The 19,179-nt window shown below is 37.4% G+C and overlaps 1 protein-coding gene across 1 annotated transcript; it reads left to right on the top strand.

Moving 5' to 3' along the window:
• The first annotated feature begins 4,767 nt into the window (after positions 1-4,767).
• On the top strand, positions 4,768-19,179 carry LOC122651801 (ornithine aminotransferase, mitochondrial-like). The gene is made up of 10 exons (XM_043845339.1): positions 4,768-5,002; positions 6,632-6,740; positions 7,309-7,539; positions 9,227-9,386; positions 9,804-9,859; positions 10,289-10,441; positions 11,578-11,675; positions 12,524-12,604; positions 12,900-13,133; positions 18,963-19,179. Exons 1-10 carry the CDS (start codon positions 4,869-4,871, stop codon positions 19,102-19,104), a joined length of 1,398 nt encoding a protein of 465 aa, XP_043701274.1. The 5' UTR covers positions 4,768-4,868; the 3' UTR covers positions 19,105-19,179.

The following is a 19,179-nucleotide window of genomic DNA, read 5'->3' as shown; positions in this document are numbered from 1 at the left end:
CTTGAGCTTGGTTAGGAAGAAATCCTTGTGGATTTGAATAGTAGAATTTTATGACCTGGCATCTCAATCATAATTTTAGTCTCTGCATTTCAGCTGGGTTCATTTATTCTTGCAGATTTTATAACAAGGACTCTTACCTAAGTTATCCATCCCTACTAGAACATAGCCTTCTGCAATTTCATTTGTGGATTGAGATCTGTGATTTCTCTTCGTCATTATATGTATTTTATGCAGTTTTCTTCAGCTGTTTTTCCTAATTTTACTATCATGTTTGCTGTTTCTCCCTCCCCTCTTTTTCTGTCCGTGACTTCTCTCAGCTGTAATTTCTTTGATATCTGAACTAGAATTGATGACACTTGTTTTGGTTCCTGACTTTTATTTCCATCCTATCTTACCAAACCAGTCATTTTGATACTATACTAAAACAAAAAAATGCTAATCTAAAAGATGTTTAGCATGCCTTCATTTTTTGTGGTGACATGCTCCAAGCTTTGTTACTTTTCGTTCCTCTTTCTCAACCGCTCTACTGAAAATTCAGACTAGAATTGACAATGGTTGTTCTAATTCCCGACTTGACTCCATCCTTGTTACCAAGCCAAGTAGTTTGGGACTTGGAAGTAATATGCTAATCAAATGGCTCTTTATGGCATGCCATTAATATTTTTTGGGTGACATGCTCCAAGAGTGGTTTTCCTCTGGTTCTTTGACTTTCACTATACTAACGATTCAGTATTGTCTTAACTAGTTCCCTGACTTGTCTCCACTTTTTGTTTTTATAAATTTATCAAACCTGTTACTTCTAGACTTGACCGAACCAGTGCTAATTGAAAAGCTGATTAGCATGGTATAATTTTTCTTAGGACATTCTCCAAGAGGTAACTTACCCCTTCAGTTTTTTTGTTCATGGGGTATGGAATTTGAGTGAATCACTGATTTGTATGCTTAAAATTGTATAATGCATACATCCTTCTAATCAGCTTAAAATTCACTGAACAGTGCTAATGTATATTCCCCCTTCATTTTTTGTCATGGGGTATGGAATTTGAAGGAATCACTGGTTTGTATGCTTAAAATTGTATAATGCATACATCCTTCTATGATTACAGCCTTCTTTGTTACAATATCAACTGTAAAGGAAATAGTGAATGAGCTTCAATTTCTTCTGATCACTGGCTCATAATACAGGTGCACCCATTTCTATTGTTCAAAATTTTAAGTTGAAATGTAGTGTAAGCATTAAATAAGTTGGGAGTGACCGTATGGTGATGGTTCCTTTGCCTTATTTGCTTTGTTCCTGGTGTATGTTTTGTTTTAAAAATTGCTATGGTACTTGGTGGTACTATGTTGTCATAAGGTTCTCTGGAGTTGTCATGGTGACCTACAAGGGTTCATCATTGGCAGATGTAGAGGTTTCTTCATCTGGGATGATAGATTCCAACTTCAGCTGATGGTGGGCTTCGTATGGGACGCCAATATTTAGGTCACTGGAGTAGATTGCTCCCCAATTGTTTCTTATTGTACTATACTGTCTAATATATCCTCTCGACTTGGTCCCTAGATGCCAGTTACACTCTTAAAAACCAGAATTTTAGATAGGAACTACATAACACAATTTTCTTCTCGGCTTGGTCTCTAAATGCCAGTTAGATTCCTTTACTTCACCAGAATTTTAGATAGGAGCTACATACACATTTTTCTTGGTCATAGAAGTAGATCTTTTTCTAGGTGGCTTCGTTGGAGAGGTTATCGAGGTTGCTTTTTTATTTCTGCTGTGAGAGTGGGATTGGCGATTAGACGCTCTTAGTATCTACCGCAAATTGAGTCCTATTGGAACTCCCACCTACAAAGATTTAAATAATGGTGTATTCCGATGCGAATCTGCTGATATGGACTGTATGGGTTTAGTTTGCTCTCATTTTATATTTTTAGATCTGGACCAATTATGATTATTTGATTGCCACTTTTCTGATGAAATAAAATCAGTAAATCATTTCCGAAGAAAAAAATAAATCAGAATCGTAGGAAGAAGAGAGGGAATCGGAGTCCGAAGAAGAAAAAGAAGAAAAAGAGGAGAAAACGTATTGGAAGGAAGGAAGAAAGAAGAAAAACCAAAACTGGTATACACTAGAGTTGAAGGAAAAAGAAGATTATTGCTGGTTACCAGAGTCTAGGAAAGACATTGTCGTCAGCTGCCCGCCAACTATTACTATTTAAATTAATAGGTACTTAAAATTATAATTGAAAATAAGCAGATACGATTATATATTTTAGATGTATTATTATTGTCGGATTATCATATTTGTATCTGATTGGTTTTTGGATGGATTTGAATAGATTTTGGAAAGTGATTTTTCTCATACAGATTTTTCTAAATGAATATGAATCAATTGCAAATTTTATAATTTCTGTTCACATCTTTATTCACCATGTGATTGGATTCTTGTCTCATTTAAATTTTCATTTCCGATGATGAATTTAAGATTAGGTATGAGTTATCAGATACGGTATCAGGTCAGATATACCTTTGATTTTGTTCAAAATTCGAATTTTTTTTTTGTACTTATTTACCCTTGTCCCTACCAATCCACTGATACGGGATCAGCAAGGAATCTGTTTACCAGTTTACCTCCAATTCCATAACGATTTGATACTGAATCATCAAACTACGCCTCCTATTGGTAATCAATCAAGAGTCAAGTCTCCATACTTCTAAAACTTTTAACATCAGTTGGAACAAACAATCTGAGGAACAATGAAATGTTTTATTTATTTATTTTTTAGTGGTAAGAATGAAATGTTTATTTACTTCATTCTCAATGAAGTTGTTCTGTTTTCATGTAAAAAAAAATTAAGTTCAATACAAATAGCTACCAAACTTGTCGCCTCATAAGCAATGCTGATCAGCCTTTAGACTACCCTTGGTTGCAAGGGAAAAATTAAAGCAAAAAGAAATGAAAATTTTTAAAATTTGTAATTAGGACACAGTTTTCCTGCGAGCCGTTGTGGGTTGAAGGATGAGGGAATTTTGGGATTTATATTAAACCCCTATCAGAGTTTGGGAACCTAGGATGGGTTGCTAACCCTTCATCACGTGGTGAACGAAAAACTTTCTCCTCTATAATTATTACCAATGTGAGACGTGACTCTATGAATTGCTTAACTTTTTTATTATATTTAATAAGAATATTTTTTAGATGTAATTTGTATTCTGGAGTTAGTTAAATATTCATGTTGAATTATTACCAAAAAAAAAAAGGAATAATAATGATGAATAATGATGTCAAAAGTTTCATTTTTAAAATGAATTTTATTCGCTTCCTTTTACTTTACCTTGCAAACAGACGCCAATCAAATGGTAGATGCTTATTAGGGTTAAAGCATAAAGAGAATCCTCTTTAGTCGGTTAAATTATGGGATGTGGGAGTGGGCCGTAGTCAGAGGCCAAAGGTTCCTTGGAGTCATTTTCCTTTCATTTTGGTCCTTCAGTAAGTGATGGGCCCAGTAAACAGATATGTCCATCTCAATTCCTGAAGTGTAAGGTGTCAATGTATGGGAGGCAGAGGATGAGTTGGTATATGGTTCTACCAAAAAAAAAAAAAAAAAAAATCTGGTATATGGTTTACTTACGAGGTACCGCATCGGCGCATCATCTTGTGGATGTTGACGTGTTACTACCATTTTACCAAAAAAGACGTGTTACTACCAATCATCCTTCTGACCCACTGTGGATGAAATGAATCCATTAATTAACATTATCCAAACAGGACATCATTATCGAGGCATTGAAATGACAAAATCACCCTTTACCCTCTTGTTAAGATGTGTCCTCATCTAATTATCTTTCTTTTAAACACATGATTTAATCGAAGGAGAGGGATATTATCGGATATATTGGCATCATACATGTGAAACTGTTTTTGGGTAAGATACATGTGAAACTGTTGGGAACAAAACATGAAGTTCATTTCGATATATAAATAAGACTCACATGGTTAATAAGGAAAGAGAATATTATCATTGTGGGTGTGTCTCTCTATTACTCTACCCTTTGCCTTGAGGAAAGAGAATGTTACATAAATCAATTATTATCTTATTATGATTTTAGCCTATTTTTTTTTAGTTATGTAAGAAAAAAATTAATCATCGTAGTAACTATTATTTTTGTCTTATCATATTTTTTCTTTTCAAACATACCCTTAATATTTTGTTTATCCAAAAAAAAATTTAATAATGAAAAATGCACATAATTATAAATTTAACGATCATAAAGCCTATGATTAATTGTAATTCTATGAAAACCCTTTTTTTTTCCGGGGGGGGGGTAGGGAGAGAGAGAAAATGTTGTGCTGAAAAATTATCTTCTCAAATTTCTTAAGGCTTGGCAGTGCAGCAGTGCTAGGTGAAGATACCAACATGTGACAGCTCGGACATGACACTCCACCTGGCACTCCCGCACTGCCGAGATTTAAAAATTGAAGAGGATAACTCGGGTAAACGGAGGGTTTTGATGAATTTGATCAGGAGTCTGTCTAGGATAATGGACCATAAGCAGGAATTGAAGCAGAACTTAGGGGTAGTTTAGGACCTAAGAAAAAAACTAGGTGGGGTCTGTTTCGGTATGCTTGTTTGGCTGGGATCAAGGCGATCAGTTTTCATGGATATGCTTTGGGAAGTGGGAACTGCAATCTGTGAGTACATAGAATCAAAATCCGAGGAATCTATAGAATTGCAGAAGGGAAGGAGACTTAGGCGATTTTTGCAGGACTTTGCGATCTGAGTTGGTCCCCAAATTCAAGAAGAAGAAAATTCCGAGACGTTTGAGAAGATCATCTTTAGTTGGTGGGAAAACAGACCAACCACTGTCATCAATGGCTACCAGGAGACCTTTAATGTATGTATTGAATAGGATTTGCAAGGGGAGGAGTTTCAGTTCTCTCCCAGAAGGAAGCCCTTCCTCTTCTCAAGAACTCATCAATAAGGAATATGAATGTAGCGCTCACAAGTTGGTCCTCTCTCTCTCTCATGTTAAAATGAGAGTCATCAGACTCACAGTAGTAAAATTATTTCACTCTAATTTTTTTAGTTGCTGGGTTTTCTATTCTGCTTTGATTCTTTCGTTTATCTTCTTAATCCACGTACATACCCATGCATACAAACAAGAGTTATAGTTTTGTTCTTGCTTTTGATCAATTTTCCCATGAGATGATGTGCTTCAGTATTTGATTTGTTCATTTTATTTAATGTGAATCTACGTTACCTAAATGTTTATGTTCTGCCTTGGTGGGTGACCGCTAAGGGCAATCGGATGCTGTAAGCTTGTAACTAATGTCTTTTGACTAGATCGATTTCCATAAGAAGTCTCTGTAGAAGATTTAAGTCTAACATTCATGTGTTTGTTATAACGAAGAAAGTAATTTTCAACTGAGATTTTCGTTATACTTGTGGGCTCTCTTGGTCGAAGTCTGGTGGCTAGGATTGCTTAAAGACAGCTGCCTGTCTCTTTGCTTTATATAGCCCATGTCCTCAGACACTAGGATCATGCCCATTAACACTTGCCTGGCTGGCATTTAAGTAATACTACTCTTAATAAATTGGACAAGGTCTGTTTCACATTTTGATCACTGATTGAGCTATTGAAGATTTGGATAGGAGAGAATGTCTTCATTTTATAATGTTTTGGAAGCTAATTAGAACCAAACTAGCACTTTGGACAGATATTAAAAACCTAGGAGAAATGGGCTTGTAGGAGTAGCAGATTGAATCACTCATTTTGCCACTTGAATGATTAAAGCTATAGGACTTTAGCATGGAAAATTCACCTAATAATATATTCCTTATTGTCATATTTTACATTGTCAATTTAGAACCACAAATGCAACTTTCTCCTGTGAAATGTCATTGATTGGACATTGTTCCAAATTGAATAAATTCAAATTTAACATCTGAATAGGACACAAGGATACAGATATTGCATGAGACCTTTTCTAAAGCCAAGACTATTATTAGATCTCTAGCCTCTACAAATACAGAGAGAGTCGGTCAGCGATGCAGCCAGAATAGACAACCTGCTGGCAATGGGCACCAAACTAAGACTGAACCTTGAACTTGTGCACTGGATACACATTTTTTTTTTTCTTTCTTTCTTTCAATTCCGAACCAGCACATATTTCAGTCAAGTGTTTGTTATTCTCTAATAGAGACTATGGTTGAGAAAAACATACGTTGCTCTCTTATTTTGGTTGCTGTTACAAGTATCGGTTGTACCTGTCCAGAATTGCAATATAGGTGCACAATTCAGATATAGAAGCAAACTAACAAAAGAAGAAAAAGAATAATAGAAATCCCTATAGCAGGTGGGTGCTATCAATCAGGATATATGAGCAGAGATGAGAGATCTAATCAGATCCAACAATCAAGAACACACAAGTTGAAATGAAGCTTTTGGAGTCAGAGGAGAGTCACTGAGGGTTTGATTTTCTGTGTTCCTTATCTTTTGTCACAATATATGTATTATTTTGGGCTCCCTTTTGCCTTTTAGTAATCCCTTGTGATTGTATTCATTTTGGCTTTGAATTCCTTCATCTTGTTGCATGTGTCCTATTCTAAGTGATTCTGTTGGATTGAAATGCAGTTACCATCCAATACCTGTAGTGTTTTCTCAAGCAAAGGGATCATGTGTATGGGATCCTGAAGGCCACAAATATCTGGATTTCCTCTCAGCTTACTCTGCAGTCAATCAGGTCATTCCTCTTAATACTAAATGAGCTATTGATTTGGAATTGTAGATCTAAGAAGCAACTTATTTTGGTCAGTTTGGATTTTGTTTTATGATTTTTACCAAAACCTTAACTGCTCTTTTTTCACTATGAAGTTTGTAATTCCTATGATTGCACACAAAAACAGATCCAAGTTTTCAGTGAATTCTTTCCACTTGGTTTTACCCAATTCCCCTTTGTTTTCAATGTGAAATTTTCAACTCCAAAATATGACGTTCGAATTAGCAAGTACCGATCCAATTACTTCATGGGCCAGGCAGTTCCCCAGTTTGGGTTGACACATCCCAACACAACTGCTCATCAGGCTGGGCTCAGCTTAAGCATCTTCCCTGGTCAGTGGTAATTGAGAACCAACCCAGACCAACTCCCCTCAAAAAAAAAAATATATATATATATATATATGCAAAGGCAATCAACAAAATCTTCTATTTTTGAGAATGCCTATTTATGACTATAGCTAACAAACACATGAGAAGACTCTTGTTTGTATTATAACTTGATGTAAAATTCACCTTTGACTTCTGCAATGCAGGGACATTGTCATCCAAAGATCATGAAGGCCTTGGTTGAACAGACAGAAAGGCTCACCCTCAGCTCTAGGGCCTTTTATAATGATAAATTCCCACCATTTGCAGAGCGGCTAAAAAGCATCTTTGGTTATGACATGGTGCTACCAATGAATACTGGAGCTGAAGGTGTAGAAACAGCTCTTAAATTGGCAAGAAAATGGGGTTATGAAAAGAAAAATATTCCCAAGGATGAGGTACGAAGCACCTAATCAACCATGAGTATCAAGTCTATTAGTGCTTATGATTTTTTGGGTTAGCCTTGGTGTTCAAATACAATATTTGAATAAACTGATGAAACGTGGTTAATGATGTATCTGAACAATCTGTCTGTGAATGAGAATGAATTTGGAGATATCTGTGTTTTCCTTTTGGGCTGTCGTATAAAGTACTGTTAAAATTTCTTGGCATATCTGACGAGTCTTGCAAGTTCTTTTAATACACCTTCTTGATAGTATTGCTAGAAAATAATCCTTGGCAAACAAGAGGATCACTGGATTGTTCTGCATTGGCCCTCTTGGAACATTTGGAGCCATTATTAATTTGTATAGACAACAACAACAGCAACAACTAAGCCTTATCCCAACTAAATGGGGATTACTTTGTGTAGACCTGCGTATTAATTCAATTTCCGATGAATTTATTTTTCCTTTCTAATCAAAGACTTTGATGCATAACAAAATTGAAGGAAGTGTAGATTTATGAATGGCGTAAGGTCTTTTGAAAAGAGAATAAAGAAAAATGTAAAATTCGTAAATCCATCATCTCTAGCCATCTAGGTTGCCATTCCAAGGTTAACCTCCCAACCTAACCTTTTCCTATGTATATGATCTAGCTGGCAACCATGAAGCTCTGGTTTTCCATTACCTTGAAGTGGTTAACTCAAATACTATGGGAACTCCTAGTTAAAGAAGAAACTTAATGACTGGGAGAATGAGGATGGTTCAGTTCATGTTCTGGTATAATTTCTATTAAATCAAAAAATGAAGGTTTTTCCATAGATCAACCTTCATCTCACCTAGTTTCTATGGTTTAGATCAATGGGAGCTCTCTTAAGGTTTAGTTTTTCTTATGGTATGCTTTCCTGGACAAAATTCTTACCATTAACCATCTTATCTCACGATACATATTAATGATATACGGAGTTGGTGCCTCTCATCTTTGTTTTTGCTTTATTATTTGTATTTTGGCCGCACTAGAGGTGTGGCATTACATTCTCAGCTCCAATAATGCAGTTCTGGGATGGTACTTTCGGGTCAATGATCTCATTAGTAGGTGGAATATCATGTTGTAGACCCTTTGGGGACACAAACTGTTGAGGTCTCATCCTTTCATCAATTTTGTGGTGCATTTGGCTTGAAAGAATAGAAGGGCATCTGAGAACAATGTCTTCAGGCAGATAAAGTAGCTGATAAAGCTGTTTTATGGGTTATGTCTTGTAGAGTCTGTACTATGTTGATGGATGAGATACATGCTAACTGATATAAGTTTTTGTACTAATTTGTTTCACGGGGCCTTGTTATGTATAGAGTGGCCCTTTGTATCTTTTGGCTGGGCTTACACCTTCTTAGGATTTATGTGTTTATATATATATATATATATACATTTGTTAACTTTCATGTATGAGTAACCTTTAATTTCTTATGAAAAACAAAAGAGTAATCTTGTAATAATTGAAGGCCCAAATTTTACTAGACATTATGATGGTCTAGTTACATTTACTCCATAAGTCAGTTTACTTTCCTGAACTGCATATTTATTTACTTTTTTTTTTTTTGTAGGACATAGGGATGAATGGTAATTGATCAAGTCTTTAGTATCCAGTTCAGTTTTGTTGGGAAAGAAGCAAACTAACAACCTTTATTCAAACTGAGTCATGTTCAGGCTATTATTGTCTCATGTTGTCGCTGCTTCCATGGCCGTACCATTGGTGTGATTTCTATGAGTTGTGACAATGAAGCTACTCGTGGTTTCGGACCCTTGTTACCTGGCCATCTTAAAGTTGATTTTGGTGATGCTGATATGCTTGAGAACATCTTCAAAGGTATATAAATAAGATATTATGCTGAACAATGGTTCTGATTGTGTCTTATTAATTTCTATCAGTTTCAAGTCACTGTTGAAGCGACCGCAAGTGTGAAAATCCAAAGAATAAACATGTTAAAGTTAAACATGCTGGTACTAGCTATTTGGTGGTCTACAATCGGGAAGATCAGATATGCAAAAATAATCCTAATCAGATAATCTTGATCCTTCTTTTTATTTGTCTTTCATAAATTATATTATAGGTTTTATATTCATAATCATGTAATTTATTAAATTGTTTATGAGATCTCTTATGAGTAAACCATTGGATGATTGGGTCCAGTTATATGCATATGATCCATCTATACAGATTTTCCATTGGTAAACAGGCATATAGCCGGGAAGTTTAATCATTTTCTTCTGTTCCGGAATGCAGAAAAAGGAGATCGGATTGCTGGTTTTTTGTTTGAACCCATTCAAGGAGAGGCTGGGGTATGTCTTCTTGGGATAGGAAGTTATCGCAGGCTATCTGAACGATGCTCAAGACTTTATGCACTTTTTCCTCCTTTTTGAAACTCAATCCAGTGCAATTATTTTATGAGTGCCACCTAATCAAAGCTCCAAATCCTTATTTTATAAATGGGAAAAAGATCCCCAAGTCTCTGGAGTGGGGATTCCTTCCCACACCCTCTCACATAATGATCTGTGGGTCCCACACATGATACTCTCTCTCCTTAGACAAAATGTGGGCCCCTTGCTGAATGAATCCATCTCCTGCCCTATCATTGGTGCGGTTTCCCACTCTGGCATCGTGGGAAACCTCTGCCCTTTATAAATATATTGTCGTGTACTTTTTTCTAAAAGTTTGAGTAAATGCTGCTTTGATAATTGGATCTCAATGTTTTGTCCCTTTTCCTCTAGGTTATAGTTCCACCAGATGGTTATCTAAAAGCTGTGAGAGATCTATGCTCGAAATACAATGTTCTAATGATTGCCGATGAAATACAAACTGGCATAGCACGCACCGGAAAAATGCTGGCTTGTGACTGGGAAGATGTTAGACCTGATGTTGTGGTATGACCTTCTAATCTATTTATCTGTGAACACCCTACAATTTGTCAAGGAGAACACACTTTTAGTGTATTTATGTAGCTTCCAGTACATTGGTGTGGATACACATGTAAACATCAATCTTGTGTTTTTGGTTTAGAAGTTTCTTCATTTTTTAATTTAATTTTCCCATCTCCTTTTGTATTCTTCTTTAAAATTCTGTTTTCTTTTGGAGGTAAACACTGTAACTTTTAATTTCTTATTCCTTTAGAGGCTAAGATAAGATTTAAAAAGTGTAACAGTCAGTATGGAAGACATGCTACGATTCAAGGTTGTCTGGATCATTCATGTAGATGTCACAGCCCCAAGAGATTGGATTAGCAATTACTTCATTTGATTTCTTCTCATACATGTCATCTCTAGTCAATATTTCAGAATAATATCCCACGCAATTATGCTGATTCTAGATTTTGACCGAAGAGATGATTGACCAATTGAATAGTGAAAATCCATTGCATCTGCACCATATAAATGGCATCTGAGTAATGGGAAGCTTAACTGTAATGCTGTTTGATGTTGAAAGTCTTTTTTATTGGACTACATAACAACCGTACACAAAAAAGGTCCATGTATCTGTTCAAAGAGCTGCCAATTGATGTTTGTCTTATTAGATGTTGGGGGAAAAAAAAAGGGGATTTGGCACTTTGGATGAGAATCCAAAAGCAATCCTTCTTAGTAATCTTAAATCTTTTCACTGATGGAATTACTGTCAGTTCCACTATGTCCCTGAAGCTCAGTCGTTTCACTAATAAAATAGTAGAGTAATTTAATCTCCACAAAATGGGATGGTTGTAATTGTTGAAAATACAGGGGAGGTGATTGGAATTAGGGCAAAGTCCAAGGGAGGTCTGACCGTCTGAGTAATGTACTCAAAATAGTATGTTACAAGACTATATGCTATGGATGGCCAACTAAGCATAAACCTCATGCTGTCTATATTCATTTACCAGTTTTATGTGCAAATATGTTCTGCCATGTTTGATCTCTACATACATGTCTTTTACTATTCGCGAATACCTAATTATGCCATCTTATTGAGACTTCATTCTTCATTCATGCTTTTGATTTTTAATTACTTTATCTACATTTATCTGACTAAGATCCTAGGAAAAGCAATAGGTGCGGGAGTCATACCCGTAAGTGCCGTGCTTGCAGACAAGGATATAATGCTGTGCATCAAGCCTGGAGAACATGGAAGGTTTGTTGGTTCTAATGATTTATTGTCCCGGAAATTTCTTAATCTATTGTTGCAGTAAGTGCAAATTATGATTTTTGGATGCATTGGACTAGGAGATTTAGCCATGTCAAACCACTTCATCCTAGTACAAGATACCATGCCTAGGTTGTATCTCTGCCACACCCATGTAGCATGGCATGGAATTGATATTTTCAGGTTTCAGGTCCAAAATCAACTTACTGCATAGAAACATGTTCTCCAAATCTTCACCATGGCTTGCTGCTTAATCCTTATTCTGTTCTTATAAGGGTTCGAATCAGACAAAGTTGGGTTGTGCACTTGATGAAATTTGGATAGGACCAAGACTGACGACCCAGACCTATGCAGCTCAAATTTAAGCCTGAATTTCTCAATTGCCAGCTCAAGTTGTATCCTTACTTTTGGATCTAATCATAAATCATTCCATGTTGATCTGCAAAACATTGTCATGATACTTGATCAACAACTCCAATCATCTGTGTATTAGGTCTGCTTAGTGTACTGGTCACAGGAAGAATGGTAAGTGAGATCATAGTTAAATTTAGACTGAACTGAAGGTCCAGCTTTCCAGAAAACAATAAATATGATTTATTTTACTTTCTATAGCCGGGTTTGGTATATCAAATTCCATAGATTCCTCAACCAATGGTGTTACATAATCAGTGTACATTTCAATTGCCTATATCACAGATTCACAGGTTTTAGAGTTTCTCTCTCTCTCTCTCTCTCTCATGCACACACACACATGTCAGAGACACCTATAGTGTGTACATGGTTGCTTTCTTGGTATCATTACTAGGTTTTATTTCCTCTGATTTGATTGTTTTCAGCACCTTTGGTGGAAATCCTTTGGGAAGTGCAGTGGCCATTGCTTCACTAGATGTCATCATTGAAGAGGGACTTGATGAGAGGTATGAAATATTGCATCTCCTATGCTATCTTCAAGATAATAAAACCTAATGATGAGACTCCAAATTGCACCAGTACTTCATATTGGAGAAAGTGCGATTTTTTGTCTAGATACAGACAAAAATATAGCTATTCTTTAAAAACAGTGTAGTTGAACTTAGTTTTAAGGGGCGATAAAAGCATTCGGAAAAGTTAAATCTTGCTAATTTGAATTTACTTGATCAGGTTTTGAATGCTGCACCTTATTTTCTGAATTGAAAAAGAAAAAGTGATTGTTATTATTCTATCACTTTATAGGGCTGCAAAGTTGGGCGAGGAATTTAGGCATCAGCTAGTGAAGGTTCAGCAACAATTTCCTCAATTGGTAAAGGAAGTACGAGGAAAAGGTTTGCTCAATGCTGTGGAGCTCAATGGCAAGGTTCTGTTCCCTGTTTCTGCTTATGATATCTGTCTCAAGCTGAAAGATAGAGGAATTCTTGCTAAGCCAACACATGACACTATAATTCGACTAACCCCGCCACTCTCCATGAGGTAAATAATGATTCATTAATCCTCAAAACCTGTCTCTAGTTAATTTTCATGACAATAGATATATGGTGACAGCCCCATTGAGGTTTTTTTTGTTGACCACTATACTTTGTCTTTTGACTTGAATCATTTGGATACCCTTTTTATGTGATAAAAGGCCAAAACTTTATACCATTTGTGGTTTTACTGTCTGGATGTATGGACTCCTGATGGTTGTGTTCAGTGTTTTTTTTTTCTTTCCTTCCCAGAGTTGATACTCTAGATTGGATGCTGAGTTTTTGCAGGTCTTAAGAATTTCTGGCCATTGCCAGTTCTAATCCACTATGAAATGCGAGGATTGATGCATGGGTAGGCCACATTTTGATAGTTGGTGTAAACGCCATCAATTTCTATGGTGCTTAGCATCTCCTAGATTTGACTTTTATGCAACTCAGAATTTTTGAAATTGAACATCATTTCGTACCCTACCAGCGGGAACCCCCGGCTTTCATATTATTGAATAAATTTAGTACTATTCGGGTTAATAGAGAAAAATTAAGCTGTCACTCTTCCAGATTACCTAGGAGTTGAACATTTAGTTACCAAAATTTCATAGGGCAGTGATTAGGATTAACGATTGGGTTGGATTATTTTAGGTTGGGTAGAGTGGTAGACTGCTAAAAGCAACAGGTAATCACCTGCCTATCTGGTGCAAGATACCAAACCTAACCCTTGCACTCATGTGCAGGGGATGAAGGGGGATGATGGTTAGGGATGGAAAAAATTCAACAAATCCAGGTCTCGACCACCGGGAGCGAGTGCTCTACAATCTGCCTGACACGGACTTGGATTTTGGACAAGGACATATGTCCATGTTCAACCCACAGTTTGAATCCTGGCAGGGTTCTCCATGTCTGACCTGGTTTTTCCAAATATATCATATTTAATATTTTTTTTTTTATCACAAAAGGTATAGCGTTAGATTACGATGTTTGAAGATTTGAACTAAAAAACCCGATATATATAACCAAAACTTGTTATCAGTTGAGGCTCTCTTTGATATAGTTTATGTTTATGTCCAATTTATGAAAAATGATTCACAATACTTATTTGTGAGTCGTAAATAAAAATCCTTTGGTAGCAATAGACATAATAATAATAGGTTTGGTATTTCTTATTTTTAGAAGAGAGAACACTTTGGGACCAAGGTGGTCACCTCAACGAGTCTGCGATCCGGTCTCACATGTGAGCGATTCTGCGGTGGTTGGATTACCTACACTCTTGTGGTCTAGTGTATTGTGACCTTAAGGGTCACAATGTCTTGGTTGGACAAAATGGAGCCAAAATTGCAACTTGGGTTGTGTGAGATGGGTTGGGGAGCATGCTCCAGAGATGACAATTGCAGGGAACCCCTTTTCATGGCACCTGAAGTGGCTTAAGGTGATGAACAGTGTTTTCCTGCCGACCTCTGTGAGAGTGCAGGAGTTGGGTTTAGACAGGGGATCGGGCTGGTGGGGAAGAAGGGAAGGGAGGGAGGGTAAGAGAGGGGGCCGTGGGAGCTGGGAGGTGGGGAGGGGCTGGTGAGGGGGAGATAAGGAGTGGGGAAGTTTTGTGGAGGGGTCGGATGGGAGTGGGAGGGGCAGGAAAGGCAGGGGTGGGAAGATGGGTGTGGGAGTAGCAGGTGGGTCAGGGAGTTCAGATGAAGGGAAGGGGGAGTGCAGGGAGGGCCGGAGAGCTGCCATGTGTGTGGAGATGGTAAGGGTGTTTGAGCTGCGGTTAGGGCTGTCAATGGGTCGGGTTGGGCCGGGCCTGCCTAAACCCTGACCCTGACCCTAGAGGCCTTAACCTAAACCCTGACCCTGACCCAACCCTGGCAGGGCCAAGAAACCCTCAACCCTGACCCGACCCTGCCAGGGTTTTCCCTAACCCGGCCCGGCCCGACCCGACCCTGATAGGGTCGGGCAGGGTCAAGGGGCAGGGTCAGGTTGGCCCTGATTGACCCTGTCCCTAACCTGACCTTGACTTTATTTTATTTTTTTTGTAAATAGTTTTTGCTATATAATCAGTGAACAGTATCATTTTTTTTATTTTAAAAAGAACCATGAATCTTATCTAATTAGAAAATAAGAGTCAACCATTGAAGCTTTGTGCCATGAATTCAAGCCAAAGAATAATAGAATCAGACCAAAGAACCACAAATTACCCAAATCAAAAGATACATTGAAGGGTTTTACCTTGCCCATCAGTTTAGAACTCAAAGAAAAAATCCTCTGCAATGGAATTATATTGAATCTTAGATCTAGACAATCACAAAGATGAATCCTCAACATAAACCCAAAATTTAAGAGCCTAGCAAGCTCAAATCGATCCTCCAGAACTGAGAACAAAGAGCCAATAATCCGTGAACGATGGAGGACGATGAACTGCAGAAACAAACAGAGAAGGAGAGGAGACTCTCCAACGAGACACCACCAAAAACTGGTTTCAAAAAATGGCTGATTCCCTGTGTGGAAGAAGAATAGAAGGGAGCGGAGTGAAGTTCTTAACTATCAAATAAAGAAAAAAAAGGGAATTCAACTTTAGAGAAACAAAATTTCTCAAATTAAAGTAGAAATTGGAAAATAATAGAATACCAGAATCTTTTGATCCCTTCTTGCTCTCCTCCTTCACCGCCGGCGACGATTCCTTTGCATTCAAACCCAAGAAATCTCTGTCCATCTCAGATTTACAAACTTAAACAATTTTCCAAGCTTTTGAAGATCTAACGAAGCAGAGCTCTTCTCCTCTTCACATTCTCTTCCTCAAAGACAAACCCTAAAACTGATCTCTCCCTCTATGTGTCTATGTTGTAGACTCGCAACTCCCATTGAAAGGAAGAACAATGCGGCTAGGTTCCGATGACCTTCTCCTCCAAAGGAGAAATCGAGAACAATAGATGAGGAGTTAAGAAATTTTAGGGTTTCTCATTTCTAACCAACAACTTAAATGCATCCAATTCAATCCTACGCTCCAAAATAGATCCCCAAAACCCCACCTATATTATAAATAAGTATAATTATTAATACAGGGTCGGGTCGGTCCGGGCCGGGCTGAGCCCGAGGCCTAAACCCGATCCCGACCCGACCCTGCCAGGGTCAGGGTATTAATAAACCCTAACCCGCCCTTCGGGCTGAAAATACAGGGTCGGTTCGGGTCCGGGCTCAGGGCGGGTTAGGGTCGGCCGGGCTTTTTTGACAGCCCTAGCTGCGGTTGCAATGGTTTCCAACCAATTCTTTTAAAAATCATGTGAGTGACCGAATTACCCTTCTATTTAAGCTGTTATAAGCACATGTTGATTAACAACTAGCACACAAATAGAAATAAACAATTTGTGACTAAATCACAAATAGGTCTCAAGCTGTTTATGAGTTTATGTTTATTTTGATTTATGTTTGTGAGAAATAAGGACCATAAACCATATCAAATGCTTGCATAAATAAAAATAGGTCAGATAAATAGAAACATAAACTATACCAAAGAGAGCCTGACCTAATACTAATTTGAATCTAGGAAAACATATCATTTTTTCATATCTTAAATGTTTGAAATCCTTACAAAACCAGGTCAACTTGTCTGAATTGACCGACCTGGTTTTGACTGGGTCAGGTAGAACCGGTAGGATGGGTTGGTCAAAATTTCACGACCCCTAGTGATGGTTGGCTACCCATGCTTTTCTTTATTTCGTATGAACCTTTCATCCTTTTTTAGTTGGAGAAGTTATATAGGTGGAATAGTTTATATCTGGGCAAGCCTTGGCACAACGGTTAAGTTGCGCTGTTGCAACCTGTTGGTTGCGGGTTCAAAACTTGGAAACCAACCTCTCCTACAAAGCAGGGGGTAAGGCTGTCTACATTTGCCCCTCCCAGACCCTGCAGTAGCGGGAGCCTCGTGCACTAGGACACTTTTTTTTTTGTTTTTAAAGTTTATATCTGGTAATTTATACAGTAGGCCTTCTCAGAATCAATATTTTACAGAGAACAACCTCTTATATCTAATAATATTCTGAGGAACTAATTTGTGCATGCTTTAGGACACTAATATTCTTATTTTTTACTAAGAATTTCATTATGAAGATTACAATGTTCTTTAATCTAATGTCTTCGGGTCGTCATACTCCACATGTGGGTTTGAGTCCCATCTTCACCATGGAGCAGTGTGTAAACACCCCCCCCCCACAGGTCTACCCCAAATTGAAAAAAGGGTGAATATTGAATATTGTAAGGGGGTTTCTGGTTTTTTCTATGTGGTGAAAATATATTCCTCATATGAAGATGCATCTGTCCATAGTTATACATAATTATGTACCACCATACTTATCTTATCCAGGCAATTTCATTAACACTCTTAAATCATTTATGTTTAAAGGGGCTAATTTTTATATATAAACCACATCTTTTTTTTTTTCTGATTTTTTATAATTGAGTCAACCTTTAGGTACATGTCTTGTTAGTTTTGTAAACAACTCAAATGCCTCATTGGACTTGCACTTAATAACTCCCTAGAATTGATTTTGCAAATACTATTCAATGGGATGTGATGTCATCCATTACATGGATTGGTATATGATTCTAGAAATTAGAAAATAATCTCCGATGATCAATAAAAATTTTCAATTATACTCTAAATGCAAAACATCTGAAATATTCATATTCCTATGAAACTCACACAATTAATGGAGTCTCTTCCTTTATCCATTATTTATCCCTTCTCTACTCTACACCATCCCTCTTTTCCATTCAACTGAAATTTGGACATAGTTATTACTTGTAGCTAATATCTTCCTGCCTTAATTTTGTTACGAGGGGCCTGTTCTACTTCCTGAGTAGTATTTATATGTTGCTGAAGATTATTGTGAATATAATGGCATCTAATGAGTAATACTGACCTACTTCTTTGAGAAGGCAACTGCTAGCACATTTGGTCAATACCCCTGCAGCTTGTTGAGGGACTGACTCTCCTGCCCTTCACTTTGCACAATAAGTCTTTCTCCTCTCCCTCTCTTTTTGTGTAACACATCCTCTTTGTGGTGTAGTTTAGTGTAGGACTGGTATACGCACAACCAGGAAAAAATTTCTTTGAAAATTCTTGAACTGATGCAGGTCCAAATTCTTCTTGCGACCTCCCGAGACAGTTTTGTAGGAACTGATAGTGGTAGTGGACATTTTTCGACTATTGAAATAATTCCATCTTGAAACAATCTTCTCATTTTTGTACTGCGCACACAAGATTTTTCTTTGGTGGATAATCTATCGAAATAGATGACCTGGATACATGAGAATTTTCAGTGGGATTTTATTTGTGAACTTATTTTTTCTTGCATTGATTCCGTTTTGGTAAGTCAAATGTCTTGCTTACAATTTCATCTTTATATTCCATACACTAGGAAAAAGTTGGCATTTATCTATGTGACCGTAATGATAAATACTATTGCATACCATGCCAATGGTGCGAATTCCGTCCTTATCAGAGAATTCTGACACCCAAAAATTACACTATAAGCCGCTTGCAATGGTCCAATGGCATTCAATTCTTGGGAAGAACAGAAGCGTTCCACAATGGCTTCTAAAACCTGATGTTTTGGCATTTTAATCAGGTTAATCTTTTGACAGATCTCCCAGATGAAACCCACCACTAATAACGCTTTACCATGCAAGGCTATATCATTAGTGAGGGTTTTGTAGTACTCTCTTGCATTGCATGCTCAATGTATATAATTGTAACAGTTTCTCTAGGCCTTCTTGGTAAGACTGCTTCAGTTCCATAATATATTGTGGCCCTTGACTTTGTTTTTACCGCTTGCATGGCTGTTTACAGTTCAGACGATCTCCAAGAAGCTTCCAAAGCACTACATAAGGTTCTGGAGACTGACCTACCAAAGATGAAGCAGCAGAAGCCAGAAGCAGTGGGTGCAGCAATCTCTGATGTTTGTGACCGTTGCGGTCGAAATATGTATTGATTCTTCAGATAAAGATATCTGACTCCAATGTGAACTTTTACGCCATACTATGATTCCTACATAGCTCTGCACCCC

Source organism: Telopea speciosissima, chromosome 2 (genome assembly GCF_018873765.1).
Source record: "Telopea speciosissima isolate NSW1024214 ecotype Mountain lineage chromosome 2, Tspe_v1, whole genome shotgun sequence".
Classification (NCBI taxonomy): Eukaryota; Viridiplantae; Streptophyta; class Magnoliopsida; order Proteales; family Proteaceae; genus Telopea; species Telopea speciosissima.
Note: the sequence above shows the minus strand (reverse complement) of the source record. Positions and strands in the feature narration are given on the sequence as shown.